General features: G+C 41.6%; 1 protein-coding gene across 4 annotated transcripts in view; it reads right to left on the minus strand.

Annotated features, from left to right (window-relative positions):
* Positions 1-227: 227 nt before the first annotated feature.
* Positions 228-25,663, minus strand: part of DIS3L (DIS3 like exosome 3'-5' exoribonuclease) — a 30,916-nt gene continuing 5,480 nt past the window's right edge. For 2 of the 4 annotated variants that reach the window (XM_010598052.3, XM_064267378.1), the window contains exons 3-17: positions 23,399-23,527; positions 21,183-21,318; positions 17,899-18,075; positions 15,802-15,880; positions 14,698-14,877; positions 12,446-12,618; positions 11,165-11,326; positions 9,202-9,449; positions 8,528-8,620; positions 5,831-6,364; positions 3,740-3,894; positions 3,461-3,639; positions 1,845-1,990; positions 1,101-1,275; positions 228-838 (exon numbers count right to left, since the gene is read on the minus strand). In XM_010598052.3, the coding sequence (XP_010596354.3) occupies positions 530-838; positions 1,101-1,275; positions 1,845-1,990; positions 3,461-3,639; positions 3,740-3,894; positions 5,831-6,364; positions 8,528-8,620; positions 9,202-9,449; positions 11,165-11,326; positions 12,446-12,618; positions 14,698-14,877; positions 15,802-15,880; positions 17,899-18,075; positions 21,183-21,318; positions 23,399-23,527 (2,875 nt within the window). In that variant the 3' untranslated portion in view covers positions 228-529. The remainder of the gene's footprint in view (positions 839-1,100; positions 1,276-1,844; positions 1,991-3,460; positions 3,640-3,739; positions 3,895-5,830; positions 6,365-8,527; positions 8,621-9,201; positions 9,450-11,164; positions 11,327-12,445; positions 12,619-14,697; positions 14,878-15,801; positions 15,881-17,898; positions 18,076-21,182; positions 21,319-23,398; positions 23,528-25,663) is intronic. The other 2 variants (XM_003418374.4, XM_023558356.2) reach the window with 2 other exon arrangements.

Genomic DNA, 25,663 nt, shown 5'->3' on the forward strand with positions numbered 1-25,663 from the left:
GTTCCCCACCCCACTCCCTATGCCGTATGCGGCGGGCGGGGGGGGGGGGGGCTTTGAGTCAAATATGGACTAGTTTTAAAGTGGAGAGGTGGACACAACTGAGTATTATTACCTGAAACTGTAAAGTCAATCTGACAGATGATGTCAAAGGGGCCTGTGACCCAAATGGCCCAGGGTAGCAATTATTGGAAACAATAAAATTTATTTTGAAAGAACTTATTTGAGACAAGACAACCAAAAATTAATCCTGGGTTTATTAAAAAGCTGCCAGCGTTACTGTCAGAGCCACCATTACTATATAGTATGCCATATACTATGACTATTCATCACTGAGAAATCAGTTTCCATAGCGAACTCATTACCCTTTATTTAAAGGGACTTTAATTAATTAGGAGAACATTTTACACATACGAAGTATCTGCTCAATCCTGATGGACTAGAACACTGGGTGACACAATTAGGTGTTAATGTTGAAGAGAAGGTAAAACATTCACAGAAGATAAAGCTCCTTTAATGAAGTAAGAGTATTTTACACTCCATAATCGTTGGAAACATCCAGGAGAGCTAGGTCCTTTATCTCCTCTAGAAGCAAGTAGAGGCTTCTTCCCTTTGTTTGGCAATATTCTTGATATTCTTCCTGAATGGTCTCTACTTTGACTTCTTGGGCAAGCTGAGCTTCCTCCACAGATTTAGTTACTTCTTTCACCAATTCACTCTTCAGCAAGAGGGGGTTCTGGTGGGAAAGTTCTGTATTTGGTATCATGTATGGTTTGTTGCTTATTATTTCAAGCCTGATGGTGTCGGAATGGCAACGTGAGGCCTGTACAGATATCCTCACCTGTCATAGAGGAGAAGACGTGTATTACTAAATCACATACTTGGTTCTTTATATTGAAAACAACAACAACAACAAAAAAACTGTTGACGTCGAGTTGATTTTGACTCACCGCCCCTATAGACAGAGTAGAACTGGCCCATAGGGTTTCCAAAGAGCAGCTTGTGGATTGAACTGTTGACCTTTTGGTTAGCGGCTGAGGTCTTAACCATTGAAGCCACCAGGGCACCACTGAAGACAACACGCAATATAAATGCAGACTTACTGTCACATGGTCAAACAAATGGAACGTAACAGAGTCCCCTCTGGTTGTGGTAGAGGTAATTTTGTTTTGAAATCGTTGAAGCGATCCTGGTTGCCATTCAGAACGGCTGTCTGGGCCACAGGAGATCACTAAACCGTCTTTATTTTTTAGGTAAGCAGCACCTTTAATCCCAAACCTGAACCATTAATAGGGCAAAAGTCCAGAGAGAGATAATACCGTCTTAGTACACAGACCTTGTAACTTATCTAGAATGCTAGTTTTTCTTCTAAATTAAAAGCAAATTCCTTTTCCTGTGATTTACCTTCAAATGTTTATTTCATCTGAGCAGAAAGAAACCAACTTTTGCTTATGAGAAAGTAAAACCTTATCCTAAGACTGATGACTAGTACCCATGTACTAGATTCCAGTCTTCTACCTCATGCTGAATTATACATTATGTGCATGTAACTTTATCATAGAGGGTCAGCAAAAAAGAGGAAGACCCTCAAGGAGATGGACTAACAAGGTGGCCACACCAGTGGGCTCAAGCATAATAACAATTGTGAGGACGGTGCAGGACGGGGCTGTGTTTTATTCTGTTGTGCATAGGATCACTGAGTCAGAACCAACTTGACAGCCCCTAACGACAACTTTATAGTTGCTAAAATGAGTATTTAACAAATTATATCGAATATACTGTTCATGTTCTAGACTTGCAGTTTAACTGTGATTTCTTAACTTTTTTGTTGGCTATAACGTACGTACCTTGGTATAAATACAAGCACACCATTAGTTCTAATTGAGTAAATAACACCATCCGATATGCACCGCTCCTCAGTCTCGGGGTCTCTGTCTTTGAAATACATGCACTGGAAAAGCTCAGTGGACTGCTTCTGAGAATGCTGAGCTGCCTGGAAGACGAAGCACACCCAAAGCATGACAACAGACTTCCCTGACACTTCCAGAAGGAACATGCATCCATATTCCCATAGAAACAGTCTTTAAAGAGGTTAGATTCTAGAAAACCCTTATTACAAAAGTTGTTTCATATTATGAATTACAACAATTTTTGTGAGAACCTAACTACACAGTATTATCCCTAGAAAATATCTTAGAAAATTCTTTTAACCTGTTCTTTAGAACCTGTTTACAGTTCATTAAATTGTTAATTGCTGTCAAGTCAGTTCTGACTCATAGTGACCCCATCCATGTATTACAGAGTAGAACTGCTCCACAGTGTTTTTTTTTTGGCGGGGTGGGCGCTGTAATCTTAATGGAAGCAGATCACCAGGTCTTTTTTCCATGGTACTGCTGGGTGGGTTTGAACCACCAACCTTCAGGTTAGCAGTTGAGCACAAACCATATGCAAGAGGTTGGCAAATTTGGGACATGCCCATTTTAGGTAAAGTATCACCTATGTGCTACCTTTATTTTCAAGTTTGCTCTACCAAAATCCTGTGAGTGGTAGTGTAAGTTAGCATTACTGTTCTGGAGAGCAATTCAGTCATATGTATCACAGTTTTGTTTGTGGACGCCTTTTGACTCAGTAATTGCATTTCTAGGAACATATCCAGGCAAAGAGCTGACAAGTCTGTAAAAGTCTACACACAAGGATGGCTGTACACTGGACTCGCCAGAACAGCACCACCCAACAGAACTCTCTGCAATGATGGAAATATATATCTGCCTTGTGCAACAGGGGGCCATCTGCCACATGTGGCAATTGAGCATGTTAAATGCGGCCAAAAAGACTGAGGAGCTAAAATGTTAATTTTATTAGGTTTTAGTTACTTTAAATAGCTAACATGGCTAGTGGCATGGCACAGAGCTCAAACACTAGGTGACAGACAAAACTGTAAACTCCCTAAGTGTTGAATGCTTCTCGAGGATACAAGGCAGTTTCTGAAAGGATGATGCAGCTATTTACTGACATGGCGTGCTATCAATAACAGGTGGGTTGTTAAGTGAAAAAAGCAGATTTCAAACAGCACGCAGGATATGATATTTTTATAAATAGAAATGTTAGGAGTATCTGGAAGTGTTACTAGTGGTCACCCTTGGTTGGTAGGATGAGGGGCAGCTTTACTGTCTTCTTTTCATATGTTTATGTGTTACCTGATCTTTTACATTTCTGCATTTTGAGAGAAACGTATTTGACCTACTATTAAATCTCCCAAATCCACGTGAGCTCCCCCAGAACATCTGTAAATCTACTGAGAGCTACTCAACAAACTGTCATTTTTCATGTTATTTCATTGGCTGGAATAATCCTAGAATTTGATTTGCTAGAATATATGGTACTTCATTCTGCTACACAATAAAGCTGATATTCTCTTAAGGAAAGAGGTGATAGGGTAGGAGAACTGAAAATACCCTCTTACTCGGTTCCTGTTGTTGATATGTCTGCATAATTCCTCCAGCTCTTTGTTGCTGAACAGGTTTTCCTTAATTTCCATTTTCTTATCTTTTGAGATGGCTGCCAGTAACAATCGATGTACTACGATATCGGAGTATCTTCTGATTGGAGAAGTAAAGTGGGTATATTTATCTAATGCAAGACCTTTCAAAAGGAACCAAAAGATCGAAATAAACAACAACCAAAACTTTTTGAACAACTTGTTCAAGGTTCTCGCCACAAACAGGAAAACGTTCTTCTTTACCGTAATGGCGGAACTCCTCCTCCGCACAGGACCCCGTGGAGAAGTACAGAGCGTTAGACATGGCCTGCGTAGCCATGGAGCGCAGCAGCCTGTTCACAATGGGATCGCTGGGGTCGTTCGCTTTATCCAGAGATTCAGCCAGTGTTTTATTGGACCTGACAAAGAAGAGAAAAACATTCCTTTAGCCCCAAGAAGTACTTTACAAATCAACGCTCCGAGGGGAACCTTCATGCATGGGCTGGAACGCCTCTGCCTGGCAGTAGTCAAGTTTACCTTGGACACATCTCAGAAGCAACTCTTCATCTACCGAAATCTCGATTGCTTTTCAGGTTAAACAAAGTGTGTCAAAATTTAAATAAATTTCTTAAGTAGTCAAGAGTAATGTACTGATACCTACTAGGTTAAGTTAATGCTTGGCACACAGTAGGTGGTCAAATATGTGCTGAATTGAACTCCTAATACCCTTAAACATCCCAGACACGTCAGAGAACGGGCTTCTGTTTTTATTTTAAGTCAAGAATTACTGAGCCAGAGAGTTCAAACAAAATGAAACTAAACCTAAGGTATGCAAGTAGAATAAACCTAAACTAGTTTTTCTTTTTAAAGGGAGAGGTTTATTTATTCTCAAAATTCCATTTATTTACTCTTGAAATAATAATGAAAAAAAACCGGAAATATTAAATCATACTGAAAAATAAAACTAATAACACAACATATAACTCAGTTCTATATCGTGGCCTGCTAAGAGAAAGGGGGAAAGGTGGAGAATAACGATAAACAAACACAACATGACAAGAGTGGTCACTAATGTGAGCTTTCAAGCTCGAGGGACTTGGATTCAGATCCTGGCTCTGCTCTTGATTAGCTGTTCAATCCCAGACAAGTTACTTAACCTCTCTGGACTTAATTTCCCTCCCTGTGAAATATGAATGATACCACCACCACCTAATCACAGTTAAGGATTAATCGAGGCGATATCTGAAAGCCCTTAGCCCGTGTGCCTGGCACACAGACACCAAACAACCTAAAGACAGATCAATAAACAGGTGTTTTCATTAGTACCTGAGATTTAACAACAAAATATTTAAAAAATCATTTACACCATTTTTAATAAAAAAATATTTTATCCTGAAAGTTGGGAGTCAAAATGTTCCATTTTATGGGTCAATGGGATAAACTTATCCTTAGTGTAGTATCTAAGGATACTGCTACAGGGATATGGTATCTGCCTGTGGAGCAGATGAAATTAAACCAAGAGTAATAGGTTCTCTACTTCTATGAGACAAATTGTAGTGGGTCAAGATTATGCCTAAGTAAATGTTTTTAAGCTTCTATACCTATTGGAAAAACTCTGGTGGCATAGTGGTTAAGTGCTACAGCTGCTAACCAAAAGGTCGGCAGTGCAAATCCACCAGGAGCTCCTTGGAAACTATGCAGCATTAAATGACAGCCAGGACGTTTTCTATTTTTGGTCACTATGAGTCGGAATTCACTCAACAGCGCTGGGTTTATTCTTGGTAAAGATCTGGCTGCCACATTATAGCAATTACTGCTAAGATTAAAAACGAGTGTATAGTCCCGATTAGAATGGGAGAAAAATGTAGAAAACTAAAATTCATAAAACAGTCCAGATTTACTGGACCGATAGAGACTAGAGGAACACCCGAGACTATTGTTCTAAGGCACCCTTTTAACCTGGAAATGAAACCACTCCCGGAGGTCACCTTTCAGCCAAATAACAGATTGGCCTATAAAATAAACACCTGTGAGGAATGTGCTCCTTAGAACAATAACTATCTGAGACCAAAGGGACAACATCTGCCCAAAAGCAAAGATGAGAAGGCAAGGAGGGGCAGGGAAACTGGAGGGATAGAAACGGGGAAGGCTGGGTGGAAATGGGGAGAGTGCTGACACATGGAGGGGGACAGCAAGAGACAGCAGCCAATGTCCAGGAACAATATGTGTATGAATTGTTGAACAGAAAAATAACTTGCTGTGTAAACTTTTACCCAAAATAAAATGTTCCAAAAAAAAAAAAAACAAGTGTACAATACTCCCTCCCATTCCTCTACCCCTTCAAAAGAGGAATACCGTGTATCTATGGAGAAGCCTTTGGCTTTAGCACATTCCCGGAGTTCAGAAAAAAACTCCTGGTGTGGAGGAGGGTGTTGGCGCAACAAGGCCTGATGAGGGAAGCTCTCCCAGATCTTCTTAGCCACCCAGTGGTTGGCCAGGATCATGCATTCGGCCACCGTCTCATGGACTTCCAGGGGCTCCTTGGGGATGAGGTCGTGAATGTTCTTTTGTTCATCTAGCTGTACACGAACCTCTACTCCCTCAAGTTCCAGGGCACCGCAACGGTCTCGTTTGGCTCGGACATGGCGAGCTATGTCGGTCAGTTTTCCAATTGCCCACACTAACTCTTCCAGCTTAGCTTGTCTGCTCTTCTCATCCAAGTCTTTGAATTCCGGAATATCTTCAATAACGCTGAAGTTTCCATCCAGTAGTTCCTGGGCTGCTTCATAGAACAGTTTGTATGTTGATCGAATGATGGTTCTGCCATACCACACTTTCTTAACTTCATAGGAGGTTGCATCCAACTCCCACATGACACTGACAGCATACCTACAAAACCAGTAATGGCGACAACATCACTATTCAGCTTTCCCATTTTTGAAGCAAGCAGAATTCGACCTTAAATGTAACTTGAAAGAAATGACATTGCCACAAGTTTCTGCCCTAATGTCTCAATCCAACCACCCCACCACTAAATTAAAAACTTATTTTGAATTAAAACAAAGCCAGACGAACTTCTGCTGAGCCCTGAACAAACACGACATGAGTGTACGTGTGATGTTATAAGCCTCACGTTACAGTCCTCCATGTTGATTAGATAGCACGGCACAGATGGAGTCAAGTCTGTTTGGCTCCCCAGTAAAGAGAGCAAAGCCTTTCAAATCCTACAGGATGAAACTGAACTATGACATCAGTCTTGATGGTAGGTTAATTAGCAAGAAAATGAGCGAGTAAAGAACATTTTGCCACCAAATCATGCTTTTTAAAAACATATACAAAATGGGCAACACACATAGAAAACAAAGGGCTAGTTTCCTTAATAAATACAGAGCTCCTATGAATCAGTTAGAAATAGATCGAAAATTTAAAAGAAAATTGGGCAAGAAAAAAGAAGTAGTTTACAGTACATAAACAGCTCTTATATATACAAAAAATGTATAACTTTGTAGGAGAGCAGTGGGATGCAGACCTCAAATTTTCATAAATAGACCAGACTTAATGGTCTGACTGAGACTAGAAGGACCCCAGAGGTCTTGGTCCCCAGACCTTCTATTAGCCCAAGACTGGAACCATTCCCAAAACCAACTCTTCAAACACGGATTGGGCTGGGCTATAAGACAGAAAATGATAACTGGTGAGGATTGAGCTTCTTGGATCAAGTAGACACATGAGACTATGTGGGCAGCTCCTGTCTGGAGGGGAGATGAGAAGGCAGAGGGGAACAGAAGCTAGCTGAATGGATATGGAAATACAGGGTAGAGAGTGTGCTGTCTCATTAGGGGCAAAGCAACTAGGAGTATGTAACAAGGTGTATATAAATTTTTGTATGAGAGACTGACTTGATTTGTAAACTTTCACTTAAAGCACAATAAAAAATTTAAAAAATGTTTAACTCTATTCACAGTAAAAAAAAATGTAAATTAAAACAACTTTGAGATACTATTTTCCATCTATCAAATTGGCAAAGATAAACACAACATATGTGTTGGCAAGGCTGTGGGGAGAATGTAATTGGTGCCATCTCTATGGAGGACAATTTAATTATATTTATCTAAACACAAATGCATGTGTCCTCTGACACAGCAATACCACTTCTAGGAATTTATCCTTCAGAGAGACTGTATGTGTAAAAACGTGAAATGACCTATGTTCAAAGCATTTCAGTACAGCTTTGTTTGTAACAGCAAAAGACTGGAAACAACCCCAACTTCCACAGATAAGTGGCTGTTATTAATACGGAATGATAGCCAAAATGCATAAAGTTTTTTTTTTTCTTTAGAAAAGCAAGGTAACTGAACGTATATATAATGCCACCATTTGTAAAGAAAGAAAAGATATCCATATTTGCTTGTGTGTGTATACATATAACCAAAACCAAACCAAACCCATTGCAATCAAATCGATTCCGACTCATACCAACCCTTGAGGACAGAGTAGGGTTTCTAAGGAGCTGCTGGTGGATTTGAACCGCTGACCTTTTGGTTAGCAGCCGAGCTCTTAATCACTGTGCCACCAGGACTGTATATACATATATATATCTAAAAAGATACATAAGAAATCAGTAACTGAGAGAGAGAGAGAGGAGGGAGGCTTTCACTAGGTATCTTTTAGAAACTATGAATTTGGTACTAAATGATTTTATTCCCTATTCAAAGATAAATACAAATAACTACAACGAATACACAAACAAAAAATTCCCTTAGTTCATGACCCTCATGCAAAATAGCCTCAACCAGAGGAAACATATGCACACATACACAGCTCCGAATACAAAGCCATATGGATTTGTTCCCAGACTCTGGCGGACTTTAAAGAAGAGTGGTGCAGAGGGGTGTGTAGATAGAGGAAAGCGGGGGTGAGGAGTGGGATAGTAACTGCGTATTAGAGGAACAGAAGGAGGGCAGGTGCAGGGAGCATCAGGTACCACAGAAGAGCCAAGACAAGTTCTGAAGACAAATAATAATAATAAAAATAAACAGCAAACAAACTCACCTATCGACACCTCCCAGGAGGGAACACAAATCAGCACTGAGGATGGAGGGCAGCATGTCATAGCGACGATCTGCTAAGTAATAGGTGGTGGCCCTGTGAATAGCACACAAGATGCATGTGACCTTCAACAGTGAGAAGGAGAACCGCTGCCTGCGGGCTATGGTGAGGTAAACAACCAAGATGGCAGCACAGAACCCCCAAGGCTGCTGCTTTTTCATAAAGTGTAGCGGACTGGGTGATAAAGCTATTCCCATGCTCCCACTTTTCTAAGTCATACTGCTCTTTGTTGAATATTTGTCCACTGACACAAAAAAGAAAGAAAAAGCCTTCTTCGCTGACAAGAATTTTAGTTATGTAAGAAAAATAAAAGGTAATGCTCTAGTATTTATACTACATTATAATACCATATTACTGCATGAAAAATTTAACTATTGCGACTGAGTAAGAACTAATGAGTGAAAAGGTTATGTTGAAAAGGGAGAGAGAAACCCATCGAGGTACTGCTTTTCTGAAGGAAAAGGGCAAGTGGTCCTCAATGTTTTTTTCTTGAAAGGAATCTTTAGAATTGCACAAACGTGAAATTTTTGTTGTAAAAACCTGAAACTAGCATAGCTACAAAATATGTTACAGTCACATATATATTCTATTGTAACACTGATTTCAAACAGCATTACCTTGTTCTAGCTTCAGTATCAATATAAGAATTTGGTGCCACAAAGTGCGTCACGTCTGCAATGTGGACTCCAAGTTCCAGGTTGCCATTATTTAAGGTTCTGACTGAGAGTGTATCATCCACATCTTCGCAACCTTTGGGGTCAATGCTGAACACAAGGTGGGTTTTCCTCAAGTCTTTACGTTCTCGTTCCTCTTCAGGACTCACCTTCCAGGGATTTTCTGGTGTGTTCACTGGCATCTTACACATCTGTTCAAAGGGAGGCCGAATATTCAGTAATTCATGCCCGAGAAGTTTCTATAGGAATCTACTTCCTTACACTCTCTCTGAGACCTCACAGAAATTCCATTCATTCCCAATTACCTTCTGCAATCAACCTATGGTCACTTCTTAGAATCAGTAATTATTTATTGGATGCCTAAAACAGGTCAAGTACAGGGCTCGGCTCTGGAAAGCCAAGAGTCAGTAGGAAAGACACAGTCCACAGTCCTTGAGGGGGAAACTCACAGTCTAACAGGAAATGTCCAACAACTCCCACTAGCCTTCTCAGTTGTGGGGGCTGGAGTAAGAACAAGTAGGTGGTTTATAAAGAGGATAATATCTACCCCGTTTTCAAATGATCCATTTTTTAAAATATAGTTGAACTTTTCATTCAAGTCAAGCCGTTGGGCGGTGGGTGGGGGGAGGACCAAAAAAAACAACATGTCCCAAATATTAAAAGCTTAAAGATAATCTAAACAGGACCAATCTGGACATTTTCTCTCCATTATTACCTTTTTAAGCTATCAATTCACAGTTAACTAGGCTAAAAGGGAAGAGAAAATTCTAGTCCCATTAAGTGTAATCCACATAGTATTTTATTCTAACATTTTCGCTAAGAGCTGCCAAACAAGTCAATAAATAATTTCCAGAAACTAATGTTAAGCATAAACATTTAATAATGTAAAATATTCTCAAATATTTTACTATTATAGCTACTGTTCTGTCAAAAACTATAATGAAAATAAGAATGCCTCTATACTCTTGATGGCAACGCAAAACTGGTCTAATTTTTCTGGAGAACAATCTGCCAATACGTAACAAAAGCTACTTAAATTTTTTATGCTCTTTGACTTGGTAATCTCACTTTAATAATTACACTCCAAAGAAATGATCGAAAGGGGGGAAAAAAAAGCAATGTTTATAAAAATGTTTGAAGTAGCATTCTTTAGAATACTGAAAAATTAAACAGCACAAATGCCCAACAATTGAAAAATGTTTAAGCAAACTAGGGTACATCAATACACAGTAATTTGCCATAACTATTAAAAATAAGTAGGCTATGTCAATATATAGAAATAACTTTAAGTGAAAGAAGCAGAGCACGAAACAGTATGCGCACACTATGAATATTGCTATGTAAGAATAAACACAATTTATGGGGACTTTAAAATATCATAAAGTGAGGAAAATAACCAAATGCTTTATGTTTATGGAGTATCTGTTTTCTGTAAAGGTTACAAAAACTTTCATAATGAGCATGATTTTTCAACTCATGGGTCAGAGATGTATGGCACCTGGGAAGCTGCTGCCTGTGGCCTTGTGCAGGGCTTTTGTGCAGGTGAGTGATTCTGCTAGCAAGTGTAGCCCAGCTGGGGCTGCAAGTAGGCAGTCTTGTAGTTGCCAGCAATGGATGTACAGATTGTAAGACTGACGTACCATGTTTAAGCACAGATAGAAAATATAAAAATTGAGAGCTCTGAGGCTATAGGAGAATAATTTTGCTCTTGAAGCTGACTTCAGTTGGGTCCAAATACAGAAAAAAGAGGAGTGAGATTTTTCCATTTTCTGTGGCTTTAGGCAGTGGATTATGACATAACGCAAAGATTTTTCTTAATGATGAAACAAACAATAACAGCAACAAAAGCAAAAGGAAAATGTATACAATGTCTGTCACTAGACCAAAGGCCTCTGGGAAATCTGACCTGAGCTTCTGAGAAAGGGACAACGGAGATACTGTTTTCCACCAAGATGGTTGCAATTTCCCCTTCCAGATCTCTGATTTTTCCTAAAACCCGCACAAAATGACCGTTTGGATACACGGATGTCGACTCCCAGGAATCGATACGCACAACCACCCTAAAGTCCTACACAAAGGGGAAAAGTGAAACATGAAACCAGCAGCAGGAGTTAAGTGGATCAATTAGAGAATCAAACAAGAGCTAAACAGCCAGCACAGAGTTCCAAGGAAAGTACAGCAGCCAATCTGCAAGTGGTGGTGTGTTTCTGTTTTGTTTTTTGGTTCTTTGATTTTACTGAATTGCCAGACAGTCTGTAAATACCTGGCTCAGTGCTTTGGAGGGCATTACAGCTCTACGTCAAATAAGTGGGCTGGAACTTTTAGTTCCTAAAGAAAGTCAATTGTAATACATTCTTGTTAACACTTGAGGACACAAGGGAAAAACCCAATCATGTATAGTCCAAATGAAGTTTTAAAACAAAAGTCTCAAGTTTTTTTTGGGGGGGGGGCGGTGAGGAGTTACTTTCTAATTTCTTTGAAGTCTTAGGACACCATTTGGTAGGGAAGAGGCTATCAGTGTGAGCTGAACCCCCCACTGCCCAAGAATCCTGGCAAACCATGGAGGTGGTCAGCATCGTAGTTTCAACTGGCCTAGGAGAGGATGCAACAAGGTTTCGAGATGCAGAAGTACACAATGACTAGGTGACTGCCTGGGGACATCCTGTTTTAGTGTCTCATTTACAACCTGCAAAACACCAGGTGAATTAATCGGGCAATGCCTACACTCTTCGCCACAAGTAAATGTTAGTTTCTAACTTTCCTGTTTATGTCTCCTCTCCAGTGCTATATTACTTTATGGATAATCAATCCTGTAAAGTACCACTGTATCATCCCCACAGGGCAGAGTGATCGTATTTCGATATCGCTTGCTGGAAGAAAGCTTGTTAGTGCTGGCAAAGCGTATCTATTGGAAGTTTCTGTGTCGGACAGCTGGATAATGTATGTCCCCTCTGGATGTCCTAACACAGCTCTTTCTAGGACGGCTTCCCTCTGCCTGGCATTTATTAACCAAGGACGACTTATTAGATGGTTCTTTTATATTTAGAATTTTTAAAAAAGGTATCTCAGAATGCCAGATGCCATCAATAATTTACCTTCTCTTATGCAAAGGAATTAACAATGCTTTCTGATTCTGCTCAAAAGCCGGCAAACAGGGTCGGGGGAACAGCAGAGGAACCACGTCAACTACCTGGAGGGCTTCTGCTTGCTGAGTGCTAATTCGGATTTTGGGAATTCTGTAATCCCAAGGTGTAACTAGGATTTTCTGGGCATTTTTGCCCTGAGATTGGACCTCTTCTTTGGATGGAAATGTCACCACATAATCCCGCCAGTTCTTCTGAAGGATGCCCACCACTCTGCCTTTGGGGAAACAAGACAAAATGAAGCATTAACTGGCTAGACGCCACCAATCTAGATGCTGACCAGTGCAGCAGTAACAGAGAACAAGAAATGTAACGTCCCATTTTTGTTCTCAAGCACATCCGCACGAGACGCTCAAACATATATCTCTGCCAATTGTTATGGTAGCATTTTGTTTTTGAGATGCGTACTTTTTTTTTAAGGTGGGCACTCTCTTTTGTATATAACATTGTTAGTATGCTCTTTCTTCTGCTCACTTGCCCCACTTTCTCATTTACCCTTATCTTATCAATCGCAGGTTTAGGTATGCTGGGAAAAGTCAATGATTTTTACTCTTTTTTTAACCTGTGCCTTCTACCGGGCATATTCATGGTCTCTCCTGCATTTTCCCACCAGCCAAGATCATTTGGTCCAAGATCATACATACGAAAGTATACCAATCGTAAGTCTGATATACATTTTTAATCATCACTGGTTTAAGTCGAGAAAAACAAGCTTTAATAGTTAAAAGTGCTCTTTTCCTTTCACAATTACTTCTTGAACCTCTACCAAGAGCAAGGCTGTTCTAGAAGCAGGGAATACAGCAGTATCAAAACAAAGCCCCTGATTTCACGGAGATCACATTCTAGACTGAGTGTCTGTGGGGTGGGAAACAGACAATGAGAAAATAAATACCTGTGAAGTAGTGATAACTGCTAAAAAAAGATACAAAGTAGGGTGAGGCAGAGGTTCAGAAGTAGCAATTATTTTAAATAAAGTGACATTTGAGCAGAGAATTGAATCAAGCGAGGGAAAGTGGTGTCAAGATGTTTGGGGAAAGTTTGTTCTAAGTGGTGGAAAGAATGAGTAGGTCAATGTGGCTGAAGTAAAAGACACTGACAGGGAGAACGACAGGAGGCAGCCCAAGCTTGTGGGACCTTGCAGGCCGTGGCCTCGCAGGCCGTGGCCTCGCAGGCTGTGGCCTCATAGGCTGTAGTAAGGACTTTGGGTTTTATTCTGAGAGAAACAGGAAGCAGCCATTGTAAAGTTTTGAGCAAAGCCATAAGAGGACCTACCTTACCTTTAAAAGGATCACTGTGGCTACTGTGTAGAGAAAAGACTACGTGGGAGCAGGGGTGGGAACAGGGCGACTAGTGGGGAGGCTGCTGTGATGATCCAGCCACAGGGTGCGAGTGGACCCATTTAGGAGAAGACTGGTGAAGTGTGGGAAATGGTTGACTTCAGGCCGTGTGTTAAAGTTAGAGGTGGCAGGATTTGCTGATGCGTAAATGAAAGAGAAAAGTCAAGGATAACTCCAAGGTCTTTGGTTTGACCTACAGTGACAATGAACTTGCCATTCTTGGGGAACACTGGGAAGAGCAGCTTTGGGGTAGATATTAGGAGTTTGTTGTCAGGCATGTTAAGTTTGCGATGCCCTTTAGACGTCCAAGGAAAGATGCCAAATAGATAGTTGAGTAGACAAAACTGGAGGCTGAGGAAGGGGTCTGGGCTGGAGATATAAAGCCATAGGACTGAATGAGATCTCCTAGGGAGAGAGTGTAGAGAATAAGAGAACCAGAGCAGAAACACGGGGCACCCAAGAGGACAATGATATGGAGAAGAACCAGCAAAGGAGGAGTGACTGGTGGGGTTGAAGACTGGTAAGAGTGTGGGAATACCAGAAGCCAAAGAAGGAAGTAGTTGGTGATGACAAGGACTGAAAACTGACCAATGCACTGGCAACGATCACTGATGACCTTGACAAGAGCGGTTCTAGAGGAGTGATGGGGAAACCCTGAATGAAGTGGCTTCATGAGAGAATGGGCAGAGACAGTGCACACAGAAGCAGAGAAAAAGGTTGGTAGCTGGAGGGGGATGTGGGACCCAGGGAGGGTTTTTGTTTTCTTTTCTTTTAAATGGGAGCTACTACAGCGCATTTGGGTACTAATGAGAATAAAATAAACCTGCAGAGGGAGAAACCAATAATGGAGAAGAGATGATGTCATATTAATAATCGTAATGTTTCTGGGTTGTGAAGGAGGGAAAAATACACATCCCACAGGAAAAACGGGTCACAAGGTGATGGTCCAGCTGGCTCACCTGTAGGCATGGGCTCACTCGGGGACTCGCCTGAGGCCTTGTCCTCATTGTCGCTCTCACCCAGGGCGGTGGTTCTGCCTTTCCATTCATCCTTAGGGAGCAGCTCCGCAGCCACCACGTCTCCATGAATCGAGCGGTTTCGAGCCTTCATCCCATGGATTAGGATGTCACTGACTAAATCTGTGTTTGGGGCAGCACGGAGAATCCTCATCAAGCCAAGAGGGAAGCCGCACCAGTGAGACACTTCGATCATAGTATACTTGCAGTCTAGTCAGCACTCCTTCAGGCGTGAGGGCAGACTTCTTTCCCTCCACAGGCGGGCGGGCGCGGAAACGCTGCCTCCTTCAGTTGTCCTCTGAGGAAGGCATGAGTTCCCTGCACGAAACTATGGAAGCCTGCTGGAGTTTTGTCAGGGCCCTTCCCTCCGGGAGCCCACAGAGCTGAGCAGGTGCTCAGGGCTGATGAACCACGGATGCCGAAGGCCTCAGAGGGAGAACCCTGACAAGCGCAAGCCCTTCAAAAGCATTATTTCTCATTCTCCCTCAACACAGCCATGCTCCTTTGACTACTGTTTTTTTTTTTCTTTTTACCCTGCCAGTACAGAACTAAGAACTATAATATATTGTGATATAATTTATCCATACCCATTTTCCTTTTTATTATTTTTTTTTATGATTTCAATAAGGCAACAGCACACACTGAGGCAGTGCAGGGTAACGTCTTAAAAGCCGACTCTGGAGCCAGACTGCCTCTGCTGAAAGCTCACCTCTGCCACTTAGTGGGGTGTGGCACTGGGCAAGTTACTTTGTTTCTATTTTCCTTTCCTCACATGTAAACTGTAGAAAACAATGACAACAAAGTACCTGGTCTACAGTAAGCACTCAATATAATGTTAGCTATTATCATTTTTAAAAGTGTATCACAACAAAATCAGAAATTTTTTTTATAGACAAAAAGCAAAGAAAAACAAAAGCAAACCAACCAGCCCTGATCCCGCCTTCCCACCGTATGTGAAGATGTATGACATGTAACTTTGCTTTCTTTATTGTGTGATATCAGAATGAATAAAGTGGTACCAAGATTGATATAAGGTTTATACACAACCTGAATCTTTACTGCTAGCTCCTTGAAGCCGAACAAAAGCTTCCATTTGTGCTCTGTGTTTGTTGACGTTCAGAATTCCCTAAAATCAGAAAAATCAATTTTTCAGTCTGATTTACCTCCAAAAGGTCCAGTTTAAAAAAAAACCTCTATGAAAATATTCTTATGTATTTTCCTCCCATAATATTCTCCCCGTGTCTGTGATTCCTTTCTTTAGGAATAACATTCAGCACCAAGCTTTCTTTTCTCCAGAGAAAAACACTAACATTTTGAACTACCCCCAGCTATACTGAGTGCTGACAGCACCACGCCCTATCTTACCGAAGTGGTACGTCATCTTTAAAAACCTTCTTCCTCAAAATATCCTCCCAGGAATGCCATTAACTTTACCACCAAGTTTTAAGGTGGCCTGGCTAGGCACCCTCATTTAAAATACCCAGGCTCTAGAGAGGGGCTTGAGTGTGGTGGTTCTCAAACAGCCTGCGTAAAAATCGCCTGAGATGCTTGTTAAAAATATAAACCCCACGAAGGAACAGTTCTTTATCTTGATTATGGTGGTGGTTACACCAATCCACACATGTCACAAAACTATATAGGACCCCCCCCCCGCGCCCACCTCACACACACACACAAATGACTGCATGTAGAGCTGCTGAAATCTGAGCAATAACTTAATCATGTTCCTTCCCACTATCTTGACAGCGTCTGGGTTCTGGGTTCTGGGGGTGTTATGAAGGGACCCTTGAAGGGGGTAGAAAAATGCCAAAGTAGTGAAAAAGCTACATTTCACCAATTTTACAATCCTGCCAAAACTCTGAACCTTCCCATTAGGAGCTGAATGGATAAACAAATTCAATGGAATACTATGCAATGATAAAGAACAACGATGAATCCACAAAACATCTCACGACATGGATGAATCTGGAGGGCATCATTGCTGAGTGAAATAAGTCAATCACGAAAGGACAAATATTGTATGAGATCACTATTATAAGAACTCAAGAAAAGGTTTACAAACAGGAAAAAAAAAATCTTTGATGGTCACAAAGGAGGAAAGGGGCGAGTAGGGGTTATCACTAGCTAGATAGCAGACAAGTTAACTTTGATGAGCAGAAAAACAACACACAGTATAGAGGAAGCAAAGGAGAAAGAAGAAAACCAAAGACAGAAGGAAAATACTAGTCCAAAGGCCTAATGGACCACTGGAACCACAGCCTCCACCAGCCTGAGCCCAGAAGAACAAGATGGTTCCCTGCTACCATCACCAGCCACTCTGACAAAGATCACAATAGACGGTTCTGGACAGAGCGGAGAAAAACGTAGAACAAAATTCAAATCCACAAAAAAGACCAGACTTACTGGTCTGACGGAGGCTGGAGGAACCCCTGAAACTATGGTCCTTACACACCCTGCTAACTCAGAAATGAAGCCACTCCCAGGGTCCACCTTTCAGTCAAAGATTAGACAGGCCTATAAAACAAACAATAACACATGTGAGGAATGTGCTTTTTTAGTGTAATCAAGTATACAAGAACAAATGGGCAGCACCTGCCCAAAAGCAAAGATGAGAAGGCAGGGACAGGAAAAATGGACAAATGGACACAGGGAACCCAGGGTGGAAAGGGGGAGAGTGCTGACACATTACAGGGATTGCAACCAATGTCACAAAACAATTTGTGTATAAATTTTTGAATGAGAAAGTAATTTGCGCTGTAAACTTTCACCTAAAGTACAATAAAATGAAATTTAAAAAAAAGGTAAAAAACAATTAAAAAAAACCCAAAAAACTCTGAACTTTGATTAAAAAATATGTCTTTTTCCTCGTGACAGGAGGCATTTATGAGGCGACTTCCACACTCCTCTTCTGTGATGCTTAATAGGTAACACATCATTCCAGAGTAGCTCCACAGTGAACACCGATGTCTACAGGAAGACTGACTCCCAGTCACTTTCAAGATTGACAGCCCTGGCTTACTGGGGCCAGGGGAGCCGTTGCGACACCATCTTGTTTGCAGCCTTTGAAAACGGAGGCCTGTGGGAGGCAATGAGGAGAACACTGCCTGGGCGGTCCCGATGCTGCATCTGCATGACCATCCTCACCTGGATATAGCGTCCAGACTTAATCCCAGCTTCTAACACTTCCAGGGGAAGGTGCTCCGGGTACTCCTTCCCTCGGCTCTCCTGGCTTTCATTCTCTCTCTCCCGTCGAGACTGAAGGATCGAATCGCAAAGCTCATGGGCGGCCTTTAAGTCAGGCCAAAAACTGTCCAGGTAATTCTGCGTTGAATAAAGGCACAAGAGAAACATGGTCAGAAGACAATGAGTCTTCACTGTAGTAGCATTACAAAAAAACCTGGGACAGGAACTGCTGGCATGACATTTTGTGGAGGTGTTAAATGAGCATTACCTTCCAGGGCCTAACGCTACCAGTTCATTTTCTACTACCTCATTCACCCCTGACGCCTTGCCAAATGGACCTCCGGGAGACCATTCCACCACAGAACGCCGCCACCTCCCAGATTACTTTGCACTTCCAAATCTCTCTCCACACACATGCATGGCACACACACACCCAGGCAGCCCCTGTCTTTCCGTGTATCTCATGGCTTCAGACGATGGCCTACAGTGAATGAAATCAAGAGGAAAAGCTCCTATGTGGGTATTCTTGTCTTTTTTGTTTGTTTGTTTTGAAATATTCGAAGTTCGTAAGAAATTTAAATAAGCAGGTAAAAATGGAATAGAGTGACATGTATGAGCAAGTTCCCCTCCTCAACCCACTGGCAATGCCAAATTAGCAGAAAGGAGGAAAGTTGAGGTGTCTCTGCTCTTTGGTGTTAGGCTTTTCCCTCCTCCTACGCTCCCTGAAGACTGAGCCTTCTTTTGTGACTATCCACTGATCCAGCAACAGTTCCCATGTGGGTGACTCAATGTTGTTATTAGTGTGTTGACTTGGTTTAAAACAACTCTGAAACAAGTGGCCAGGGCCTTCTCAACTAAATTATTGAATATCATTGCACCTTGTGATATAAGTCTTTCAGGGAGGCCCTAGATGAAACACCAAGGCGACCACCCAAAGAGGATGGTATGGTGGCATTGGCAATGATACATCTGAAATTTGTACCTCCTACCCCTGCTATGTTCACAGAAACATTCCCTCAAACGTTCCCTCAAGTGGTTGACTCTTGCTGAATAAAATCAAATTTATATGTGATTCTTAGCTTTAAGTCTAAGGTAGATTCTAGCACGTTCTCTTTTCTCAAATAAAAAAGAAAATATATTATCCTTATTGCCAACTCCAGCACTTTCCCCACTACTTTTAGGGTCCTGTTCAAACTGCTTCTTTTCTTCCCTCATCTTTCCAGAAGTTCTGTATGTACTAAGGTCAGTACCCCAGTTGTACGACCACTTATCAACACCAACATATCATTATGAACCACCTCTTCAAGGGGGATCTATTGTCTTCACTCTTCTCCATTAAACTTCAAGTCCCCAGAGAAAATTCTGGGCTTCCCTCTCATCTGAACTCACAACATCTGCTATTATTCACCTCCATGAAGCCCTAGGTCGCACAGTTTGCTTGAGAAACGCTATATGAAATAAAACTGTACTATAAAAAAAAAAAAAAAATACCACCAGACTACAAAGAAAAGTAATTTTCACAGAAAGTAGAAAAATGTAACTTTAGTCAACTGTAGTCCTCTGCAGGAACAAGACATGATATATTGTAACAGAAAAAACAAGTGACATTTCTATTAATATCCAGCAACCCTAGAATTCTCTGCCACGCAGAAACACTTTCTTATAGCAGGGCCAAGAAAATTCTATTGGCGGATCTTTAGCAATACATGCACCTGGGAACCCTTATAGAATCTACAATTCAAAATCCAACTAGACTTTCTGAAAACTGACAGGGGTGATGGCAGGCCTTGTTCTAGTTTCTAGATGTTTTATATATATATATATATATATATATACCAGTGGAACTTGAGAGGCCAATATCAATTGAGAGATAAACAGTCGTCCTGTTTGCCTGAACGGAACCTAAGAGATAGGAAGAACTCTGAAGCTACGGCAGCCCAAAGAAACTGTCACTGATAATGCTGCTCCCATCTGTGATTCGTACACCAAGCTGATCCGACAGCCTCCACATAAATAATACCACATCCTGACCCCTTCATTGACCCGTTTAGTTCCAATGCATTCACAAGTGGGGCAGAGTGAAAACAGCTGAAAAACGAGGCTGGCCTTAAAACAGTGTTTCTTGTGTGTTTGTCAGTGTGTTCGGAAAAACAATTTGGAAGGCAGTATACCCTGGTGGTTAAGAGCCAGAACTTCAGGTCAAACAGCCTGGGTTCTCCAGCTATACCACTTCCTAGCTGTGTGACCTTGGGCAAGTTGCTTGGCTTTTCTGAGCTTCAGTTTCTTTACCAATAAAATGGAGATAAAACACCTACCTCATAGAGTTAAATGAAACAATACATGTAATGTACTTGGAACAGTGCTTGGCATAGAGTGACCACTGAATATATGGTGGCTCTTTTTTTTTTTTTATTATAATTAGGTCAGGGGAGAAAGATGTGGTACTGTTTCCATAAAGACTACAGCCTTTGAAACTCTATGGGGCAGTTCTGCTCTGTCCTACATGGTTGCTATGAGTATCGGAATTGACTCAAGAGCAGTGGGTTTGTTTTTTTTACTTTTATCACCATTAGGTGGAACCATATAAAATTGCTGTTTTGTAGGTCAAATACAAAAGAATACTGGCAATTGTATAAGATTCAACCTACTATTGTTATTATAAATACAAAAATGACTTTACTATCAGCAGGGGCTTATTGGGCTGAAGTCTTGGATGCTGTGGGCCTTGCAGTCACAAGCATCCTCTTTGAACTTGCTAAAGTCAAGATTAATTACTTGGGGATAATAAAGACATGGAACTTTTTTAAAATTGAAATATAAGGTTTATTCTGAGCAGTTATTCTATATGTACATAGGGAGGCCATTCTGATTTAAAAAAAAAAAAGGCAAATGGTTCGAAGTAGGCTAGTTACAATGAGGCTTATAAAAAGAAGAGGAGGGAGAAGAATAGAAGATCAACTATTGGCTAATCTTAACATGACTGACTGAACCCTGCCTTCTCGCCTTTTTCTGAGCTCAACTGGTATCAGGTCACAAGGTGCTCTCTGGCCTGGCTGCTAAAAATTTGGTTTTGTGGGTAAGAAAAATTCTTAAGGTAAGAGAAGACCTGGGACTTCTTAATGTCTCCCTTCATTGTTTATCTTCCCTCTTCCATGTTGCTAAAGGGGCCTAGAGCCTTATGAGGGCTACTGAGGATATGAACACACACTTACACTCATTCTCTCACACACAACAGCTTGAAATACCTTGAATGAAATCACAAACACTCCTTCTGTTTCACTTCCATACTGCTGAATTGCCTCTTCATCTTCTGTCACCATAATGACTGGCATCCTGTCCTGGCAGTGGTGATAGTACCACACAGCTGCATTGTATATGCTCCTAGGACAGCAGACCAACACAAGCTATTGTTCAGAATTTCACACGTGGCTTTTAACCTACTGACCTGTGGTCTGTAGAGACAACCACTCATTCATTTCACAAGTACTTCCTTAGTACCCGTTACAAATACACCTTGGACTGGGTGGTTTGGAGGATATAAAGATGAATCAGAAAGCATTTGACAAATCTTCTTCTCTAAGGCACCCAACCACCACAGCAACCACTAGTATTTCTTCACGGGGCCTAGAAACCACGAGGCTCTGCCATCTCTTCACACCCTTTAATTGGAGGGCTCAGCCACACAGCCCCACAGAGATGACAAGCTAAGCTATGTGAAGCTGGAAAGAAACGAGTGTTTGGCTAAGAGAAAAACTAGGCCACAAGTAGCTGAAGCTCATGATCCGACAGGGTCTGATCCAGAACCACGTGAAATGTCTGAAAATCTTCTTTAAAAAAAAAAAATGAATTGGAAAGCAGAGTCTAGGTCTGGAGACCTGTGTTCAAGACTGGATCATGTTTCCAATGAACTGCATAAATGTGGGCACGCCAATTTCTCTAAATTCAGATGCTATGTAAGGCCTCTTTACTTCTAGGATGTATTCAGTTTTGTTGTGCTTTGATTCGGCCAGCATTTACTGACTATCTCCTGTGTGCAAGGCTGTGGACTTAGTGTGATCTTCTGTGTACGCACATATGACCCAGTCTGGAGAAAGATCTGCTTTTCCCTTTCTGGCCTTGAACCCTGAGGGAACATGGGGACTACAACCAAGGACTCAGGGGTGTATCGGTGCTCATTTTGCTTTGGAGAACTGAAATATTTAATGGCTATTACAGGTAAACCATTACAAGAAAAAAGACAGTTGAAAGGTTTTTTTCAGATAAGACATTTTAAAGCTGTCTTTTGTTCTCTACAGAAAAGTCCAGCAAACACTACTGGTACCCAGCACCTCGTACCCCAGGCTCACCTCTGACTTTAGCTGTAGCTGTGGTGGACAGTTCGTCCCACCTCATGGGTGTACTGGAGTTAACTAACGGGACAACTAAATGCCCGAGCCTCCCCTTCAAGCTGACATTCTACATGGCACACTCTACATGGCTTCTCAGAGGGTCCCCAGCAGGCCTGTGTCTCTGTTTCCCACAGCACTAACACCTCCTTTACTGGCTTCCCCTCTTTCTCTGTCTCACTCTCCCCACTTTTCATTCCTGCTTCTGGGAATCAGCTCCCACATAAGTAACCTACAGCCAAGGCCTTGCCTCAGACTCTGCTTTCAGGAGGATCTAAACTATGACACGGTACTTTTTTTTTTTTATTGTGCTTTAAGTGAAAGTTTATAAATCAAGTCAGTCTCTCATACAAAAATTTATATACACCTTGCTATATACTCCTAATTGCTCTCTCCTTAATGAGACAGCACACTCCTTCTCTCCACCCTCTATTTCCATGTCCATTTAGCCAGCTTCTGTCCCCCTTTGCCTTCTCATCTCCCCTCCGGACAGGAGCTGCCCACATAGTCTCATGAAGACACTGTACTTTTCCCTGCCTCGCTCCACCTCCCAACATCCACAAAAGCAATAAAGCTATGACTTCTGGATCACTGGAATGACTCTGATAGCCATTAAGATCTGGGGCAAATTTACCCTGGGTACCTAAAACCAGCACCAGTAGCCACCAAGTTGACTCCAACTCACGGTGACCCCATGTATGTCAGAGTAGAACTGTGCTCCACGGGGTTTTCAGTGGCTGATTTTTTGGAAGTAGATTACCAGGCCTTTCTTCCAACGTGCCTCTGAGTGGACTTGAACCTCCAACCTCCAACCCTTCAGTTTGCACCACTCAGTGACTCCACTCTGGGTATCTATAGCTCCCTAATTACAATTAAAAAAAAAATCAATTAAGTATTCAAATGATGACTCTAAAATACTGGCACATATGTAAATTAAGCATTTCAGTGTTAATCGTGGTTCCAGAATAACTGCTGACCTGTTCTAGCACACTGTTTAGGTCAGCTACCAAAGAGCCAGTGATGGGGAAGTTAAAGAAGACAAGTATGTGACAACTCACAGCAATTCAGTGCCATACCTGGTCTGCCACTTTTCCATGGATTCTCCTCTTTCCCGCGGGAGATAGCAGTGCTGCTGGAACTCGTTAGCAAAGAGAATGCTATCATGGCGTGCATCCTTCAGGAGGTTTCGCAATTTGTTATACTGTCTGTGACACAAAGGAGAAAAATAAATCTAACCAAGCAGGTGCTCATCTGCTGCCATGTCTTGCTGAGGATCAAAAAAGATGAGGTATTTTCATGAAAAAGATTGATTATTGAAAACCCAAGAAACGTTTATTTTTATTAGTCCTAGGGTGTTCAGTACTCTTCATGGGCTATTGGAGGGCTGTTTCTCAATTTTGTCTGCTACAACGTGTTTGGGCCTGCCCTTGTTAATCAGCTTGTGGATCAATCAAGCCCCGGCTGATCCCCTTCACCTTCTGGCCATTTTATAATCTATTTATATCCCCCACCCCTGCCAGACACAGTTCCCTCTTCAACTAGTCATAAAGCCCAGGGAAGCCAGCATGGAGCTCAGCACTATATTACTGTACCTCACCTTGTTCTATAATTGGTATTACCAAAAGCCCACTGCCGTCGAATCGGTTCTGACAGAGTAGAACCGCCCCCATGTGGTTTCCAAGGAACGACTGGTGGATTCAAACTGTCGATTAGCAGTAGAACATTTAAGCACTGCACCACCAGGGCTCCCAAATGGCATTGGGCATTAGTAAGTTTTACTTTTTGCTGGCGTTCCTGGAAAAGGATCGAACCCCATTCAATTCCAACTCATAGCGACCCTGTAGGACAGAGCAGAACTGCCCCATGGCGTTTCCAAGACTGTAATCTTTACTGAGGCAGATTGCCACATCTTTCTCCCACAGTGGGGCTGGTGGGTTTGAGCCGCTGACCTTTCGGTTAGCAGCCGAGCACTTAACCACTGCACCACCAGGACTCCTTTAGAAAAGGACATGTAAGTTGGGTTCAGCTGTGAATTTTATTTATGCAGCCACCATCCTTTACACGAATAAGAGTTAGCTTCGCCTGTTAGACAACTAACAGAAAGCTTTCAGGTTTTTTCCATGAGGAGACAGTACAAACAATGCCAGTCAAAGTCATAAGCCAGACTTGGGTGCTTACCGCCAAATTAGAGTGATGACAATCCTTCCCAATATTTAGAAAGAAATATAACTTAACAAAAGGGATTTCCTCAAGATTCACTCCCACATATTTTTCTTAGACTGTTAGTACATGCTTCCATTTGCCAGCTACCTATCAGCCAGATAAAACGAATGACCAAATGGCACAAGAATATTAATGGGGAAGGCAGAAAACACACAGCCAGTCACTCTCAGCGTGACAGTCGGGTTTTCTTGTAGACATGTGGGTTAATGGTTATAATTTAATAGTGTATACATACAATACAGTCTTATTTTTTTGTGAGTCATGGTTTGTGGTAAGATGGAATTAGATATATGAGTATCCCACATGGAGTTGGCAGACAGCATCCTGGTGCCTTGGATAAGTTTGACCTACTGAGTAATGGGAGAATGATATTTTCAGATACCATAAAAATTTGAATTTTTCTTAAATTCTACTTTTCCCCTGGTATCTCCTGACTGGCTTAGGTGTTTTCCAAATCTTCATCATCTAAACATTTTCCAATAATTTCTTAGGGGGAGACATTTCTGAGACAACCAGGCTTATTTTCTTTATACGGATTTTTTACTATTTTTATTAGATGGTGACCTTACCCACAGACGCAACATCCCCTCCTCCTGCTGACTATACTCCCTAAGGATAAGGGGGTGTCCCACAACCAGTGGGCTGACATACATGGAAGTGTGTTCCGCGTTAAATGTTGTTTCTCTAACTCGGCTTTGTAGAATCCTGGTGGGGTCAGTCGATTTACTCGCAGAGGTACTTCAGTTTTCCACAAGAATTTTAAAATTTTATTTTTCTACTCTTAAATGAATGAATAGTGCTGCTATGAACATCTGTGTACAAGTTTTTATATGGACATGTTTCAATTCTCTTGGGTAGAAGTTCTATAGATTTTGGCCACTGAATACCCGTTACCGCCGAGTTGATTCTGAATCATACAGACCCTATAGGACAGAGCAGAACTGCCCCCATAGAGTTTCCAAGGAGCACCTGGTGGATTTGAACTGCAGGCCTTTAAGTTAGCAGCTGTAGCACTTAACCACTATGCCACCAGGGTTTCCACCCACTGAACAGCTCTTGAAATTGTCTACTTCTTTCCATCTCTAAGCTACCAACATCTCTCATCTGGACTAAAGCAA

Source organism: Loxodonta africana, chromosome 13, assembly GCF_030014295.1.
Source record: "Loxodonta africana isolate mLoxAfr1 chromosome 13, mLoxAfr1.hap2, whole genome shotgun sequence".
Lineage (NCBI taxonomy): Eukaryota > Metazoa > Chordata > Mammalia > Proboscidea > Elephantidae > Loxodonta > Loxodonta africana.